Here is a 20,113-nt window from a genome sequence, read left to right as displayed (position 1 = left end):
GTATTTTAAATCAGAGACACTTTTCGCGTTACAAAATAATTGGTAATCCATTGAACGGCCTTCCAAACCATGCAAAATGAACGCAACCAATTCGTATTCTGAAACGTCGCTACTACGTGCAATAGCTTCCATTTCAAGAAGGTATCATCGCACACTTTCATCGCTTCTCTTTTTTCTATTCTGCAAGGCTTGGTATATTTCTTGACTTGAAACCGAATGGCGAAACTCCTTCAACAAATTTCTCTTTAATTCATCATAGATAACAGGGCCTTTAGATAAAAGCAGCCTGGCTGTGCCTTTTAAAGAATTTCTTAGAACCAAAAACTTGAAAAGTTTGACCGCTCGTCGAGATGATGTATAAAATCAGTAGCACTGTGCATGCGATTGTCGCCATCAGACTTCACTATTGCCTGCTCAATATTTTGGAAAAAATACGGCGAGCTGGTGTACGCAACTGCATTTCGTTGTTTTCCATTTCACGAATTTCTCGCTTCAATTTTAAAATTTCGTATTGCTTACGCAAAGCCAACAACTCTTTATCTAAAGACATCGTATCGGTGCTTAGATTTACAGCGACTGTAGCTTCAACATTATCGGCGTTCCTTTTTTCATCGGCATCTGTCTCATTTTCGGCGGTTCGATTTAAGGTCGGTGTTATGCAGACAACCTTTTGTTTGCCAAATTAAATGGCGGCTGCTTAGTTTGCTCGGAGGTGGTTATGTCGAGTTTGGCACAGGGTTGCACGTTCATTATGGTTTTCATGGCTATTGCCAACACGAAATTAGAATTTCAGATGTACATAAGGCGCACAATTAATATATTTTTTATGATATCGTATAGGCAATTAACTGTGCCCTTATCTTTGAAACTCCTACAGCATAAATTTAGTTCTCTGCCTTTCGACTGCAGTTTGACCAACCAAAATTAGTTTGCTGTGAGAGTCGCCAAACTCGCTCTCTCCGAGTTTTCTGCAACAACAATTGCACGCAGGTTGCCAAACAAAATTTATCCATAACACCGACCTAAAACTTCTACAATTTCGTCGGCAAACGTCGTACATATTTCTTTACGATCAGCGGAATCAACTTCGACGGCGTCAGCGGTGCTAACAGCAGCGGTTTGAATGTCGGCTGCAGCAGCGTCAACCGCATCGGTTTTCTCGCGAACAATCCTCGGCGCCTCAAGCAAATGGTATGCGAATTCCTCTGCTTTTTTGCGATTTTGTGCAAATACCTTCCGCAAGTCTGCTTCGGTTGCTTTTGCATCAACATCAATATCAGCGGCTGCCAATACTTCGACTAGTTGCTGTTTTTCAACGAATTCTGCATTTATCCATACAAATTACTCAAAATTTTAATTTAAAAAAATCTCCAATTAGGCGTGTGTGGTCACTTCTGAGATGTAAAACGCTTCTTTTCAACAGCCAATTCACGACTGATTCTTTATTCGGTTATCCTCTTCTTTTACTTCTTACATATTCTTCTATTCTCATTTATTCACGTCATTAGAGATGCCATATCATAGAATTTTATAAGAAAAGCAATCTTACTACAGGGTTGCATTCAAGATTTCATAATATTTTACAGAGGATTTGTTTAAGATGCCACATTTTACAATTTTTTACAAAATATATGTTTAAGATGCCACAAAATTTTGAATTTTTTTAATGTTCTGCAAAGTTTTAAGCTTATATTTTAAGTAAAGTTGTTAGGGAATGATTTTTTTATTAAAATAATTAAAAAATAAACATAAGTGGCAGATAATATAATTTGAATTTGGTCCATAAAATATGCTCTGTTGTATGTATGTATAAATATGTATCATCAATGCCTTTTTAATTTATTTTTGTGAAAATGACATAACATTGCTTTATCTGTTTTTTATGTGTTTACGTGTTTAAATAATGCTACGACCTTGGCTTTAAATTACGTGTACTTCATTAAATGTTCATGTTTTATTCAAGGACTTATTTATGTAAGTTAACAAGAAGATGTATTATGTTCGCTTAAAAGCTGACATTTTTCGGGAGGTACTTAAGCGGGTTTTACTGCACATTTGCTGAGAACTTGGTTTGCTATCCACAAACTACTTGTAAGTACTAAAACCAAGCTTATGTATGTATTTTAGCCATGCTCCCAAAGAATTGCCAAGCTGTGATGTTATATTTCATTCCTCAGATTGTCTCCGTTTCAATCTGCATAATATTGCGTGCTCTTTAAATGTCTCCAAAGAGTCTTTCGTGTGCAGTGTCAAATGAACCGACAACTGTTTTAAGGTTGACGCTGTTGAAAATTTTAGGTATCTAGGTATAGCTATTGACAATCGTTTGAAGTGGTCTGAACATCTTCATAGGCTAAAACAATACTTTCTTTACTCCATTCGTCACTTCTACCGCGTCAAAAAGTTGTCTTCTATGTCCACACTAAAAATGGTTTATTATGGTATATTTCAGTCAAAGCTGCAATATGGTATCACCTGCTGGGGTGGCGCTACGGCTAATAAATTGTCCCCATTGTAACAATTCAAAAACGCGTAACTAGATGGATCTGTAACGCTAACAACAGATCTCACACTATGCAATTTTTTAGAAAACTTGATATACTTCCATGCCGGCATTTATATTGTTTCAAAGTTCTAAAAATCTTGTTTATTAAATCTGGCTACCTAGAAAGCTTTCCGTCAGAAATTTACTACTTACGCAAAAACTTACTTCCATCTGTACATGTTCCGCCTGCTCGAACGTCTCATTTTAGAAGTTTTTATACATACACGTCGTGGAAATTGTTTAACTCTCTTCTTGCTTATGTACAGATCATTAGAAATCTTAGCTTATTTCAAAAAAATTTTAAAATATATCTGCTTAATTATAACTACTATGATATAGAAACCCTGCTGAGGTCGATATTGTAGCCCTAAAGTATAACGAAATATTGTAATTACGGTACTATAGCACATAAATACGTACACAAATATATTTTCTCTCTCAAGTCTCTTGGCTTTGTATTGAACTCTTCTTAGCTCTAAAATAATATTTTCATTATTAGCAAATATTCATATTGTTCACCACACATCAAGTCTATTAACTAATGTTCTTTGTAATGGCATTTAGTACTATTTTAATTTTTAATACAAAAATGCCCTTTACTTTTCTTATGCAGCATAGTAGTTATAAGTATTGAATACAAACATGAATTGATTGTTAATACGCTAGCTATAAGAAAATTATGAATAAATAGAAAAAAAATAAAAAAAATTAAGTTTTATGTTTCTATATGAAAATTCGAATTTGGACGAAACAAAATAAATATTAAACCGGCTGATTGTCGAAACGCGCAAAAAGATGGGAGTTGGGCATCTTTTCGCTTCGCGCTGCGGCTTCAACGATCTATGTGGCATGCTTTGAGCATTTTCATGCAATTCATCTTATCTGCCAAAGCGAATCTGTCACGTAAAGCGAGCAAAAGTTGTATGTGGCAGCAGCTTAATTCGTTATTTTCTCGATTTTACTTCAGTGCCGCTAAATATCTCTATCACAAGTATGTATATATTGTTTCTTAAAAAAAATTTCTTACATATTAAAAAATTAAAAAGGTTTGTTAAAAAAAAATAAAAATAGTTTTTCGCCCAATGAGATTCGAACCGCGCAACCCATGTTCACTAAGCAAATACTCTTCTACTATGCTAACATACGGTATAAAGTGCACACATATTCTTGCTTTAAATTTTAGCTCTGATCCAGTACTTTTCGTGTAAAATCCTGTAAAAATTTCAAACAGCAAAATTACTCTCTGAAGTAAGAGTAAAAAGTTGGTAACAGCAAAAAGTACGGGAACAAAAAAGCATTTTTCCTGTAAAAACGTCAACAAGTGATCGCATGACACTTTTCATGATTTTACTAGAAGAAAAAGTTCGGGTAAAGTCTTGTAAGTTCATTCTCTACACAATTTGGAGGAATTTGGAGTACGGGATAATTTTTCATGCAAGTTCGTGTAAAAACCTGTAAGTTAATGGAGTACTGGATCAGAGCTTTTATGTATTTTTTTTCGATTGTTTCCTCATCGCTCACAATCAGTGCCATCAAATGAAAACTAACAAGTAAAGAAGTATAAGTTCAGGCGCAACCGCACTTTATATACCCGGCGCACGTTTTAAGTACCGTTTTTTCACTCATGTTAGGCAAGAGAATTTTTCCCGATGTCACACAGTTTCATTAATATGCTATGAGATATTGAAATAATTGGAGCAAGTTTGGTGGAAATCGATAAGCGGGCTATCAATATACACTTATGAATGTCGTCATAAGTGGTGTCACGCCCATTATGAAAAAAAATCAATAATATTGTGTCTTGTTAAGAAACTGTTGTAAGTTGGCGTATTTAGTTATCGAAATATCGGAATTTTCGTATTTCTGAAATTTACCGTTCTATGGTAGGCGGCATTAATTTTCGTCCGATTTAAAAAATTCTCAACATATCGCCTTTTTGAGCCCAGTTTGTAAATGTACCTAGTTTGGTAGAAACTGATAAACCGGTTATGCAGGGGTAAGTGGGCGGTGCCACGCCCATTTTTCCAAAAGTTTCCCTAACAGGTCTATTCTGCGCTGGTAACATAAACTTTGTAACCGGTAATTAAAGTGTCTGTCAATTTTTAAACCTTTTTCGCATTCTGTGCTCTCTTGTAACCGGTAAATTTGGTTACCATCTCATAAGCTGGTAACAAAACATTGCCCCGTGAAATATGCAATATAAGAAGTTCCACAAATCTTCATAGCTGAATTGCTGAATATTTTCACTGCATTACCAACGTACCTAGAATCGCGGTGACAAGAAGTGGTAACATTTTTTGGTAATAAAATTTTCCGGTCACAAAATTTTCGGTAACGTGCAGAATAGACCTCTTAGTTAGCATTTTCTGCTAAGAGGTCATTGTATATATCGGTTTTGAGACCAGTAGTTACTAATTTATAGCAGTTTTCGTATTTCTGTAAATTACCGTTATATGGTAGGTGGGCGTGGTTCTTGTCTGATTTCATAGATTTTCACAGGGTTTCTTAGCGAGGTTCAAAGAAATGTTTGTACCGAGCTTGGTGGGGATTGGTGAAGGGACTACAGAGATACAGCATTTCATCGTAAGTGGGCGGTGCCACGCCCATTTTCGAAAAATGCCATAACTGTCTTATTTTATGCCACAATTCTATTCACGTACCAACTTTCAACAATTTTGATCCAGTATTTACGGAAATATCGTAGTTTTTGCATATTTCGAAAATACCGTTATATGGGAGGTGGGCGTGGTTATTGTCCGATTTTGCCCATTTTCAATCCCAACCTACCTTGGATAAAGGGTAGCCTACTTACCAAATTTCATTGACACATCTCAATTTTTTCTCGAGTCATCATGTACACGGACAGGCAAGCGGACAGGCGGACGGACGGACGGACAGACATGGCTTAATCGATTTCTCTTTTCGTTCTGAGTATTTATGAATACATTTGTCTGTATATATCTCGATTCGTTTTGGCTGTTACAAACAACCGTTATGCGAACAAAGTTATAATACCCTTGTGCACAAGTGCGCTCGGGTATAAAAGTATAAATATATCGGTATCGGATATTGTGAATTTCGAATATTGCGACACCAGTCCCTAACAAATGCTCTAAGATGGCGTATGCGAAGGTTCGAAATACGCATTAAATATGTAGGGGTTATACATATATATTTGACTTGAAACTTTCTTTTAACCAGGGATAGAAAAGCCGCACGCAGAATCGATTCTTGACTTCGGAATAGAATTTCTGGTTTTCGATTCGCAAACTCAATTAATCACCTCTTATTGTCGACTTTATGACTTAAATTGGTTATGCAAATTTACGAAAATTTATTCCTACTTTTAGTAAGAATGAACATAAGATTATTATTTTCAACAATTCAAAAAATTATATTTTATCAATAAATAGCACACGAGTTGGTATTGAAATTTAGAATTACTTAAATATCAAAATTAAATAATTAAGAAAGCCACATACATACATATGTATTTTCATATATTGAGTTGTTAAGTGAACAGATATTAAATTTGGAGCCATTATAAAATTATGTGTAGTATTGAACGCTTCTTGCTGAATGCCATTTATTTAGATATTGCATTGCCATATTTTGAATGTTACATAATTGAAATGCGGTATTGCTATAATGCACGATAATACTAATAAACGAAACAATAACACCACTGCAATAGAATGGTGAAACTTAAAAATTAGCTAACAAAGTCAGAGGCGACTTTTCCATCGCTACATTTAATAACCATGTTAATTACATATATTGTGTTCACATAAGGCGATTTTACAGGCAACTTTTAGTTGAAAGCAATAATCGCCTTATGTGAACGGCCTTTGAACTAATCGCTTCCAATGAAGCTGGGGGCAGCCAACTTTTGATTCAACTAATCGCCTGGAAAATCGCCTCATGTGAACACCGTCATAATTGCGAAGGCATACTCATAACGTGACCAGAATTTTTTAACATTCCAGGAGGACAAATTCTCCACATTGAAAACACAAAAAATAAATGTTATATCTATTTTAACACATGTGTATATAACGAATACACATTTCGTTAGGAGATCAATACATTGCAATTACATTTGCGTATTACAATTTTTTCAAATTGTATTAACAAAAAATTAAGCGATAATAGCAAGTTGACCAGAATTTTTTAACATTCCAGGAGGACAAATTCTCCATATTGAAAACACAAACAATTTTATATTTATTTTAACACATAAATAACGAATAAATTAACAATTCAAAGTTTCTCTAAACACAAATCAAACAAGTTAATAATACACTGCGTTGCATAATTATAAGACCAAGACCATAAGAACAAGTTTTGAGTATTTATTTTTAACCAACTTCAAAAAAAGGAGAAGGTTATCAATTCGTCGGAATATTTTTTTTTGTATGTTACCGCTTAAGCAGGTCCCATACTAATTTGATTTAGATCCGGTCATTGGATCATGAGAAAATTAACGGTAGTCCTAGATTTTTATATGAGAATTGAAGTCAGTTGTGTTTTTTGCTTGAAAATTACTTGTTAAATCAATTAATGGTAATTGCAAAGGAAATAGCTTTCGTTCTTCGTCTTTCGTCAAAGACCGATTATAATTTTGTAATTGCTCGTTCAGCAATATCATTTACATATTTAATACTTTTAATCGTTGCTAAGACAACCGATTTCAGGGGAAATTTTTAGAGAATTTAATGCCCTTTAAGAATATGCATAGAAAAAAGGTTTATCTCTTTTTTTATTTCTTTTTTAACGGGTCAAAAGTTATAACATTTTTAAGAAAACAAATTATTTTACTTGTTTTTTACATAGGCAATTCCCACCTTTTAAAATTTAAATACAAATTTTTCCAAAATGGGAGAATTTCCTTCTCAGTAAATAGGTAATTTTAAGGCCATAAATTCGCCAGGCTAATTATTTTGGATCACTCTATTCTATATATATAAAAATGAAATGTTTTCTGTATGACGGCGATGCCTGACCAAACGGCTGAACCGATTTCAATTCTGTAAAAAGCAAATTTTTGGCCCTTCTGTGTGGAAGGTTCCTTGATTTAAAAAATTTTATTTTTTGTTGTTGTCGCCGAAAAATGAAGAATGCCGAGACGTCACGATTTCACAATTTCATAGAGTTTTCTGTACATTAAATGTCACCAAACTACTAAATGCCTTGACCGATTTGGTTCGTATTTGGAACGTATATCAGTAGGGAGTGAAATAACACAAACGGCAATAACGCAAATTTGTGTTATTTCCCAATTGAATGTGAAATAACACAAATTTGCTTTATTTCATTTCTCGTTGAGCAATAAGACCAACTTTTATACTTAACAATTTGAGTAATAAAGTAAAATAGTGCACATATGTAGGTAGTCACCCAGTTACATTTGACAAAAAGTAGTACATGAACAAGTTAAATGGACAGATTTGTAAGTATACAATTTTGAAAGTGACCGGCGTGGCGGCGGGTAGCGTTCGCGCGCCGCCCCGCCCCACCTTTCGCAATTATGTACTGGTGGCATTATAACCATTTAGAAAAAGGAAAATGATAAAATAACACTAGTTCACTTCCGAAACTAATTTTTATTAATGTCCAAGTAATGGGAATTATTGTGTATGGTGTTATTGCATGCATCCCACCCATAGTGGAATTTACCAGGTGCTACTGCTTTATTTGAAAATTTGCCTATAAATTGTGACTATAAGGCAGCCGAATGTCAGAAAATAAAGCGAGAAAGCCGTTTTATTACTTCATCTGTTTATTGCGACATGGTTCCATGCGAACATTTTAAGGTTTTCCAGCAATGTTTTTAACATATTAAAAAGCATGCAGAAAAAATTCATACAAAAGCGCTATGTCCAATATGCGGAGCAGTTTTTAAGGCCGATGCTTTTCCTATATTTTGTTAGACTTTTCATAAGTAAAAATATTTTGTGAATATTACTTTCTTCTTAAGAATTATATCACATTTTTTGTTTAATTCAAAGCCCATGAAACAGGTTTAGAGCATTTGAGCAAAAACAACATTTGCCTGTATTTTGTTGTTGCTTCTGGTATCGAAGGTTCCAAAAACTGTTCTGATTTTTTTCTTCTACATCAAAGCGTGCCATGCGAAATACGAAAAAGGTAAAAAATTTAAATTGAAAAAATGATAATTGTTGCAACTTTCTTTCTTAAGCTGATGTCACATAAAGCTTTTGCTTCGTTTTACATGACAGATTCGCTGACAGATAAGATGAATTGTATGAAATTGTACCTTGCATTTCACATAGATCGTTGAAGCTGCAGCGCGAAGCGAAAAGATGGCCAACTCCCATCTTTTTGCGCGCTTTGACAATCAGCCGGTTTAATATTTATTTTGTTTCGTCCAGATTCGAGTTTTCATGCAGAAACATAAAACTTAATTACATTGCTAAAAATTTTAAAGCAAAATACATAAAATCCACAGCTCATTCAGTTCATTGTGGCATACCTTTTGCGTCTGGCGCTTTGCTGGCAAAGTTATAAATGTCACGCAAAGCTACAAAGTTTTATCTGGCATCAGCTTTAGTAAATTGGTTCGCTTCTCGAAGCATTGATCCATCATCCTGTGGCAGGCCCAGTAATCAGCGGTTGTGCTGCTGAGTTGGACGAGCTTTCCAAAAGCTGCTATTTAATCGCTGGTTTTGTATGGAAAATGTTTCACATGCAAATAGATTTTAACAATTTAGAATTTTTGTGAGAAGAAATGTAAAATATTTGACATTTTCGAGAACAAATAATTTGGAAAAAATCAAATCAGCTGCTATACTGATATAACCTGTTCAATGTGCCTTTGTTGGAAATAATGAAAAACTCAGATTTTAGTATTACAGTAGATTTGCTTAGCTGCACATCCTTCTTTGCACGAAAAACTTGTGCACCTAACCGAAAAAGGGACCTAAGCGAATTTTCTTTACTACTTCAATGAGGAAGGTATCCGAATCCCTATGAAACCAAATAATGAAGAAGCACTTATCACGTAGAAAATAATGCAAGCGAAATTTTTTTTCGAATGGTATCTTATTATCTACATAACTAGAAAAATTGATAGCCATTTCCGTTGTTCTGCGATATGAGTAAAATAAATAAAAGCTTGTAAAATTAGGTAATTGTAGGCCAGTGCAGGTAAACGTAATACTTTCTTTGATAATTGATACTAGTTGCACAATTTTTAAGGCAGCTATCGCCAATGTGCAGGTATGTTGAATGCATCTATCGGAGCAGTTTCCTTATAAATGTTAAAAATAATGTCTCAGATGCGCATTTTGGGGTAGGTATCTTAAATGTGCACTTAAGCATAAAAGCAGCAAGGCAAAATATACTGTATTTGCCATTTAAAAGTGAAATAAAGCAAATTTTGCGTTATTGCCGTTTGTGTTATTTCACCCCCTCATATCAGTACCATGAAAATAAATATTTCTACCAAAAATTTGCCCGCTAGGTGGCGTTGGGGTCAGGATATTCCTAAAAATTGCATTTGCTTGCCGATCTGGCTCATATTTTGAACATAAGTTAGCCAATTGAAAAGGAATATTTGGACTAAAAAATTACACGATAGGAGGCGCTGGGGTCGGGATATTCTCAAAAATTATTTTACGCTAAGAGAAGGATAGATATCTACTATATATTTGTGGAAGTATGTATGTATGTATGTGTCAGGTTGCAGCCTAAACGGACGGACAGAATCGAATGAAATTCGGACAGAGTATTGCCATTATACCTGAGCCTATATTAGGGAGAAAAAGTCGGGATTCGACAAGGGGGCGTGGCACCTCCCATAGGCGTGAATTTTTTTATCAGCTATAACTTCGGAACCACAAGCCCCACGAACTTGAAATTTGGTATGCAAGCACAGCTACGGTAGGTGCTTATAGTAAGGTTTGTATATATACATGAGTTCGTAAAAGGGGGCGTGGCACATCCCATAGGCGTAGAATATTTATCAGCTATAACTTCGGAACCATAAGCCCCATGAACTTGAAATTTAGTATGCAGGCACAGCTACGGCAGGTGCTTATAGTAAGGTGATGCTTTCCATTTCCAGACAACCGGTCAGGTACGAGCATGATTTTTAATTTCGACCAAACTCAAATACATTGGTTGTTGGTCCAAATAATGAGACACGTATTTTTTCTTTTGGCTTGGAAAAATTTTTCGGCCGAATTAAAGGCGATTTTGTTTTTCAGGCAAAAATCGAGTATTCGAATTGACAGTGGGATTTTTTTTTACATGCCCATAACTTTGTCACAATTTAATAGATTCCAACAATGTTTTTACTCAAATGTCAGTAATTCTTGTCACTTCAAGATAGAATGATACAATTATTGATTTTCATTATTAAAAATTTTTTATTTAACAATAAACAAAAAGTGCAATTTTTTTTTAAATTTAATTTCTCAAGAAGTGTATTTTTTTTCTCTCAAACTTTTTTACCGCAAAAGAGACACTTTGAACTACAATCAAGCCAAATCTCTAATAGCGAAGATTTTTTTTCTGAGTTATGATTTTTATTGAAAATATAACTTTTTGTGGTACATCTATACTAATTATATAAAGAGAAGTCCCTTTTTTTGTAACAGGTAATCTCGCGAACGGCTGGTCCGATTTTTATGAAATTTTGTATACAAATAGCTTTCGGTAGCCACCATGTTTTAGGCTAAACAAATTTTACTTTTTTCGGGTAGGTGGACCAGGGACCGGTCTATTCGAAAAAATCTTATTATGGTCCGATTTGCTTAAAATTTAGTACGCAAGTAGCTTTTTAGCATACATTAGCATATATGATCCATTTTTTCCGGGAAGTGGTCCAGGGACTGATCTATACGAAAAAATCGAATTTACGGTCCGATTTGCTTAAAATTCGGTGCGCAGATAGCTTTTTAGCATGCATTAGCATATGTGATCAATTTTTTCCGAGAAGTGGACCAGGGACCGATCTATTCCAAAAAATCGTATTTACGGTCCGATTTGCTTAAAATTCGGTACGAAGGTAGCTTTTTAGCATATATGATCCATTTTGTCCGAGAAGTGGACCAGGGACCGATCTGTTCGAAGAAATCGTGTTTATGGTCCGATTTGCTTAAAATTCGGTACATAGGTAGCTTTTTGCCTGGATAAGCTTATAGATTCCTGGTTTCCAATTTTCATGCAATTTCGAATATATATAGCTTTAAGTAACGACTATATCAAGGGGCGAATTCGTCACTAGGCAAGATTTTTTTGCGTCAATCAGAAACAACGGATACTGTCAAAATATAATTATAATATATAATACATCTCAACGAATATATATTTAGAAAGCCGTTTGTTGGTTTTCGCAAGGCTCGAGAGCGGCTGAACCGATTTTTTTGAAACTGCCACCTGCCGCACGTGTCCCAAGGATGGTTTTAGGCTGAAAAAAATCTATATGTAAAGGGGGCGTGGCACTTCCCATACAAACCGAATTTCTCATGCTACATATCTCTGAAAGTGTGCATGGTAGAGTTTTGGAAATTGGTATGGAGATATACGAAATCAATCGCATACCCTTGGAGAAAAATTTTAGCTATAGTAAAAAGGGGTGTGACATCTCCCATACAAACCGAATTTTTCATACTGCTTATCTCTGGAAATTTTTTGGTAGAGTTCTAGAGTTTTGTATGGAGATGTACGAAATAAATCGCATACTCTTGGAGAAAAATTGGAACTATTGGAAAAGGGGGCGTGGCATCTTCCATACAAACCGAATTTTTCATACTGCCTATCTTTGGAAGTGTTCATGGTAGAGTTCTGGAACTTGGTATGGAGACATACGAAATCAATCGCATACTCATGAAGAAAGAGGGCAGCTGTTGGAAAGGGGGGCATGGCTCCTGCCATATAAATCGAATTATTATACTGCATATCTCTGAAAGTATTCATGGTACAGTACTGGAACTTCGTATGGAGATATGTATATAGTTGAAATCAAGCCCATACTCATGAAGAAAATTTGGGCTATTTGAAAAGGGGTGTGAGGCCTACAAACCTACCGACCTTTAGCTATCTTTGAATGAATTTTTTTATTCTTCTGTAGGTGTGTTTGTGAGTGAAATCCTCCTAAATGGTTGTACGGATTTTAACGAAACTTTTTGTGTATTTGAGTGGGTCTCTGGACGGTTTAGTTTCACAATTTAATCCGACAGTTGGCGCTGTAGCTGAGTTATTACTAAAAATCTTATTTATGATCCCATTTGGCTAATGTTTTAAATATGTATGCAATACTATTGCAAAAACGTGCTGCCAAGTGGTGCTGAAGTCGAGCTATTACTAAAAATAGCCAAGTGAGAAAAGGGGCCGTGAAGGTCAGATTAAATCGACCTGTTGCACCATTGAGTATATCGGCGATCCTGCGTTGCAATTGGCCCAATGGATGTGATTTTCCAACATTATTATGCGTTTAAACTTTTAAGGTATTGCGTCTGAAATAAATCTATGTATATTGCATATCTGTAGAACAATGATTCGCACCCATTTTGAAATTGCCACCTACTATACTGTAAAGCTTCTAGGACATTCACTATAGAACCGGGTCATTGTTGCCGCCAGGGAGTGAAGAGGAAAAAACTTATTTCGCTTTGCGAATAACCGTGCTATGAAATGCCGCACAACTGGAGAATTTCAAGAACGGATATAACACTTTCCCTAGGTTATTTAAAGCGGCAACTGACCACCAAACCTTAATCCTAGCAGACAAATGTGCCAATGAAAATCGTAAACGTGAATTGTTGGTGAAAATGTTGGACCAAAAAGTTTCAATAAAATATATAAAAAATTTGGGCGGGACGAAGTTCGCCGGGTCTGCTAGTACTACAATATTCTTATATTGTTTAACTAAATGGAACATATGTATGTATTATATCAGCAAAAAGTATAGCCGTGATCATTTTTTGTGTATCAAATAGATATTAGAACACACTTTCCACCATATAGTTTCGAAATACAAAATCACATTTTCCAGCTTTTTATAATCGAAACTGTATGGTGGAAAGTGTGTTCTAATATCTATTTGATACACAGAAAATTATCACGGCTGTATTTTTTGCTGATATATTACATCCATATGTTCCATTTAGTTAAACAATATCAGAATATTGTAGTATGTACCACAAAAAGTTATATTTTCTATAAGAAAATCATAACTCAGAAAAAAATCTTCGCTATTAGAGATTTGGCTTGATTGTAGTTCAAAGTATCTCTTTTCCGATAAAAAAGTTTGAGAGAAAAAAAATACACTTTTTGAGAAATTAAATTTAAAAAAAAAATGTGCACTATTTGTTTATTGTTAAATAAAAAATTTTAAATAATGAAAATCAATAATTGTATCATTCTATCTTGAAGTGACAATAATTACTGATATTTGAGTAAAAACGTTGTTGGAATCTATTAAATTTTGACAAAGTTATGGGCATTTAAAAAAAAATTCCCACTGTCAATTCGAATAATCGATTTTTGCCTGAAAAACAAAATCCCGTTTAATTCGGCCGAAAAATTTTTCCGAGCCAAAAGAAAAATTACGTGTCTCATTATTTGGACCAACAAACTATGTATTTGAGTTTGGTCGAAATTAAAATTCATGCTCGTACCTGAACGGTTGTCTGGAAATGGAAAGCATCAGGTGTATATGAATGGCACATCCCGTAGGCGTGGAATATTTTATCAGCTATAACTTCGAAATCATAAGTCACATGAACTTTTAATTTGGGATGCAGACATATGTATGGTGGGCGCATATAATAAGATGTATATAAATGAGTTTGTAAAAGAGGGCGTGGCACAACCCATAGGCGTGGAATATTTATCAGCTACAACTTCGGAACCATAAGCCCCGTGAACTTAAAGTTTGGTATGCAGGCACAGCTACGGTAGGTGCTTATAGTAAGGTGTATATGAATGAGTTTAAAAAAGGGGGCGTGGCACATCCCATAGTCGTGGAAATTTTATCAGCAATAACTTCGGAACCATAAGCCCCATGAACTTGAAATTTGGTATGCAGACTCAGCTACGGTAGATGCTTATAGTAAGGTGTATATGAATAAGTTTAAAAAAGGGGGCGTGGCACATCCCGTTGGCGTGGAATTTTTTATCAGCTATAACTTCGAAATCATAAGTCACATGAACTTTGAATTTGGGATGCAGATATATCTATGGTAGGCGCTTATAATAAGACATATATAAATGAGTTTGTAAAAGGGGGCGTGGCACATGCCATAGGTGTGGAATATTTATCAGCTATAACTTCGAGACCATAAGCCACATAAACTTGAAATTTGGTATACAGGCATATCTACGGAAGGTGCTTATAGGAAGCTATATATGAAGGAGTTTGTAAAAGGAGGCGTGACCCGCCACATCCCGTAGTAGCGGAATTTTTATTCAGCTATTAATTCGAAAGCATAAGTCACATGAACTTTAAATTTGGTACGTATGGAAGGTGCTTATAGTAGGCTGTAAATAAATGAGTTTGTAAAAGCGGGCGTGGCACATCCCGTAGGCGTGGAATTTTTTGTCAGCTATACCTTCGAAATCATATGTCATATGAACTTGAAATTTAGTATGCAGGCACAGCTACGGGAGGTGCTTATAGTAAGGTGTATATGAATGAGTTTAAAAAAGGGGGCGTGTCACATCCCATAGGCGTGGAAGTTTTATCAGCTATAACTTCGAAACCATAAGCCCCGTGAACTTGAAGTTTGGTATGCAGGCACAGCTACGGTAGGTGCTTATAGTAAGATGTGAATGAATAAGTCTAAAAAAAAGGGGGGCGTGGCACATCCCGTAGGCGTGTTTTTTTATCAGCTATAACTTCGAAATCATAAGCCACATGAGCTTTGAATTTGGGATGCAGACATACCTATGGTAGGCGCTTATAATAAGGTATATATAAATGAGTTTGTAAAAGGGGGCGTGGCACATCCCATAGGCGTGGAGTATTTATCAGCTATAACTTCGGTACCATAGGCCACATGAACTTGACATTTGGTATGCAGGCTTAGCTATGGTAGGTGCTTATAGTATGTAAATAAATGAGTTTGTAAAAGGGGGCGTGGCACATCCCATAAGCCCCACGAGCTTGAAATTTGGTATGCAGGTATAGAGATATGGTAGGCGCTTATAAAGAGATATATATAAGTGAGTTTTTAAAAGGAGGCGTCGCAAATCCCATAGGCGTGGAAGTTTTTATCAGCTAAGTATAACTTTAAGATCATAAGTCACATGAAATTGAAATTTCTTATGCAGACATATTTTTGGTAGGTGTTTATAGTAAGATATATATTAATGGGTTTATAAAAGGGGACGTGTCACATCCCATAAGCATGGAATATTTAACCAAATTGGGAACTATATGTCACATGAACCTGAAATTTGGTATGGAGACATATGTATGGGAGGTGTTTAGAATAAAGTATATGGTTAAAAGTGTTTGTAAAAGGGAGATAAATATGTATTCAACTATTAGACAACTCGGATATTTAAAACTGTGTTTTTTGAAACCTTACAGTCTTTAGACCATCTTGAAACGGAAAGATTAAATAATTTTATTGATCCCGCGATGCTGTTAATCGAAACATGTGTATGTATAATGAATAAATCTCTTTCTGAAATAAGCATTCTACAGGAAAAATGCAGCTATACTAAAGGTCGGCTACTCAAAGTTTGGTTAACACTAATCTCCGGTTAAGCATAGTTATCGACGTTGCCGACTCCCTGTTGTATGCATGGAGTCGAAGAAGTCGACAGCGATGTTTAACCGCAGATTAGTGTTAACCAGACATTGAGTAACCGGCCCTACAACAGCTAAGCGAATAGGAAGCTAAACGGAATGTACCATAGTAGACTAATTTTAATTCAAAAATTCTATCGTTCCTTTAATCCACCTATTAATATTAATAATGGAACAATATATTAATAATGGAACAATATTTTAAGTACAGAAACTGATGATCAATATATTATTAGTTGAAGTACGATAAAGCTAAAACTGTGGCTCATAAGGATGCCTTACTTTTCTACTCTAATTTATGCTGAACTGAATACTTATTTGTATTACTGTTTTATATTTTAATTTGTTTACCCTGAACGACGTCGGGTGCTCTGCTAGTATATATATATATATATACAAGAATAACTCGTTTACAGGAATAAGAATAAGTGGCAATTTCCCGAAAAACATCCCCAAAAAAAAGTCTGGATCCGCCGGTGGACCTGTGTTATTTTTGATTATGTACTTGGATGTGAAGTAACACATTTTCAATTTTTTTAAAGTATATTTGCGCTCCAATGCAAGTAACATACTTGTTTAAGCCATCTAACAAATGCTTTTATCAAGATGATAAATCCCTACACACAAATGTTGCCACAAAAAATTTGAGAGCGAATTACCTCATTTGTAGGTAATCCAAATCCAATTACCATGAGAATTACGAACAAATTGCTGCCGTCTCTAATTTTAATCGGAAATTTATCGAACTCAGATATCAAAGCAAGAGAAAATAGGTAAAATCGAAACAAAGAAAGGGGAAAATCAAGGAAAAACACAATGAATTGTCAAATCGAATTAGGAATGAGTCGTCTAAACGGGATAATTCTCCAAAATAATTCAATTTCGAACTACGTAATTGGCAGTGCTCGTGGGGACACACTCTTAATTCGATTTGACAGTTCTCTATCTTTGTGTTTTGTTTTGTTTTCTTCGCTAAAAATTAGAGATGACAGCGATTTGTTCGTAGTTCTCAAGGTAATTGGATCTGAATTACCAACAAATGAGGTAATTCGCTCTCAAAATTTAGTATGGCGACTTACATAATTCGTGCGAATTACGAATGAGATAGCGAACTACGTAATTGATGTGCCGTGAGAAAGCCGTATTAAATAAGGCTATAAGGCATTAACACTGTTCAACTCTGACAGGCGGTTAGTTGAATGAAAGGTTTACATCATTTAACTGAAGGTAGGAAAATATAAACTCCTTTTAAATACAATGATTGTGTACGATTAGACAATAATAATATTCTGAACGAAATTGAAAATGTCATCAGTGCTATAAAACTTGAAAAGTAGAACAAAGAGGACATTTTTGCTCAAAAGGAGGACAAATCACGACTGAGGAGGACAATCTTCCTCAAAGGAGGACGGTTGGTCAGTTTAATACTCAGTACTTGGTTTTATGCATCGTACAAATTTGTGGTACCAATATATGTATGTACTTTGAAAACGTTATTTATAAGTTTTGTGCGTTCTAATCTCGAATATGTGACATTCGTTTGTAGATCCCTTAACCACCCAAAAGAATAGAACGTTTATACACAGAAGGTTTTCCTTAAATTTGCTCTACGGTCACTGAAATTTGAGTGCGCCGTTCCTTCTCTACTCAGATTTACAGTCTTTTAAAGACCGTAGAGCTATGTTATCGTTAACCTTTCAACAGATTTGTTCAAGGTGTCATTGATTGTACTTATCTTTTGGAAAGGATAAGTTTTGATGTTCCTAGGCGCAGTCTTTGGGTCTATTAATTTAAAATTTTATCCGAAAGTATCGCCATTGATTTCTATACGACAAAACATTTTTTTCTAAATCTTCTTCGCACTACTTGGTAATGTTAATATTTGAATTAGCAGTAATAAAACTTTTTCTCTACTAGTTGTTGAGAAATGTTGTTTCATAGACTGAATAAAATAACAATAATTCTAGCATGAAAGGGTTAACATAAAACAGATAAATTGAGAGGGTATGCGCTAAAAACAACCACTAAAATTTTTTGGTACACTCCGGTGTAATAATTTATAGCTAGAAATGTGTTCAGTAAAAACAGCTTTTATTATTAAATAATTTTAAAAGACTTACACTTTTTTGTTTCAGCTTTGATTGTTAAACATGTACACAATTCAGATTCGCAACCACAAGAATACAAAGTTAACTTCTACGAATGTGCTCCTACTCGCATTAGCAATGATTTTCGTAGTGGAATCTACAGGATCTAAGCCCAGTGAAGATGTACTGAATACAACAACGCAACAAGTTTCAGTAAGCATACACAGCAGTAGTCAGAGTTCCCAAAATTCTTTTAAAGGGAAAGTTAAGAAAGAACGTGTTTCTGATAGTGATTTAAATCAACCGCATTCCAGACGAAAACGTTTGGTGTGGATAACAGATGATGGTCGACTTGCGCTGCCACCAGGTACATCACTTACATTTACACCGACGATAGCAATGCCTTTGGTTCGGCATCCACCGGAGGGTTTCTTTTCAAATGTATCCATTAGCTTTCCATTGACAAGTGAGTAGTTAATATGAAATCCGTTACCATATTCAGAATTAATATCATCTAATAAATAAGTATACATATACTCACTAGTTTGAAAGCTTACTTGGAGAGGATATTAGCATGACAAGCTAAGCTTAAGCCATTTTAGCTGCGTCTAATAAAACATTACAATTGCTTCTCTTCTGGATGCCAACTGAAGACAAGTCCCTATGCACCCTATCTTTCGACCTCAGAGGATGCCTTCCTCTTCTGCCGGCGCTGGAGCATTTGTGGCCATTCAAACGACATGACCGAGCCAGCGAAGCCGCTGTATATTAATTGGCTGTGATATGTCTTTGTCGTTATAAGAGTCTTTTCACATTACTCGGTATGACATCGGATCGACATTTATTCCTCGTTATTTTCGGTTTACCGAAACGATTCCGCATTGCGCTTATCTGCACACTTGTCGGAATACTTTCGGTATATAATTTGTAGAAAAATTTCATAAATCATTTAAAAAAAATATCCTCTGGCGAAGAAAAAGACGTTATAGCTTGTTATATTTATATTTATTTATTTACTTCTTACTTTCTTCTTCGCAAAAATGTGTGCAGTAAATTTTCAGATCTTATTGACCGGTTTTACTGCAGTGCGGTAGGCCGAAATGAATCCGCTCCGATTTCATGTATGTGACACTAATGTGAAAGTGCCAATTAAAATACATGTGGTTAGTAGACTTTCGGTAAAAACCTAAAATGTCGATCCGATATCGTACCGAGTAATGTGAAAGTGCTCTAAAGCTCACACAGCTCATCGCACCATCGTCTGCGGTATTCGCCGTAACTAACGCGTAAAGGATCGTAAACCTTCCGCATAATCTCTCTATTAAATATCTTGATTTATGTAGTGTGATCTTTTTAAGACGAATGTAGTACTTGTTAGCAAGAGTGATTCTCCGTTCGATTTTAAGGCTGACATTATTATCGGTGTTAATGCTGGCTAACTGACCTTCAGCCTAGGCTTCTTCAATGGAATAGCGTGGATATTGGGTGTAATTCAAATTATATGCCAGTAAACCTTAAAAATTTACAGTTCTCTCGAAGGGCAAATTCAAACAGCTGTTTACGCAATATCTAATTATAATCTCTGACAGGTATCCAATTTTGTCGATTTTGATATCACAATGGATTCCAAACTCAATTTCAGCATCCATATACATACTAAAGTCAATAGCTCTAAGGGCGTATTCACATTTTTAAAGC

General features: G+C 35.2%; 1 protein-coding gene across 1 annotated transcript in view; it reads left to right on the top strand.

Moving 5' to 3' along the window:
• LOC118738900 overlaps positions 1 to 18,889 on the top strand; it is a 171,795-nt gene extending 152,906 nt beyond the window's left edge. The window contains exon 2 of the mRNA XM_036469973.1: positions 18,464 to 18,889. Within this exon, the coding sequence (XP_036325866.1) occupies positions 18,479 to 18,889 (411 nt within the window). The 5' untranslated portion in view covers positions 18,464 to 18,478. The remainder of the gene's footprint in view (positions 1 to 18,463) is intronic.
• The last annotated feature ends 1,224 nt before the right edge of the window (positions 18,890 to 20,113 follow it).

The sequence above is a fragment of the Rhagoletis pomonella genome, unplaced genomic scaffold (assembly GCF_013731165.1).
Source record: "Rhagoletis pomonella isolate Grant_MI unplaced genomic scaffold, Rhpom_1.0 Rhpom_scaffold_00001, whole genome shotgun sequence".
In the NCBI taxonomy this organism is placed as follows: domain Eukaryota; kingdom Metazoa; phylum Arthropoda; class Insecta; order Diptera; family Tephritidae; genus Rhagoletis; species Rhagoletis pomonella.
The sequence above is the reverse complement of the archived record's forward strand: the minus strand, read 5'-3'. Positions and strand labels throughout refer to the sequence as shown.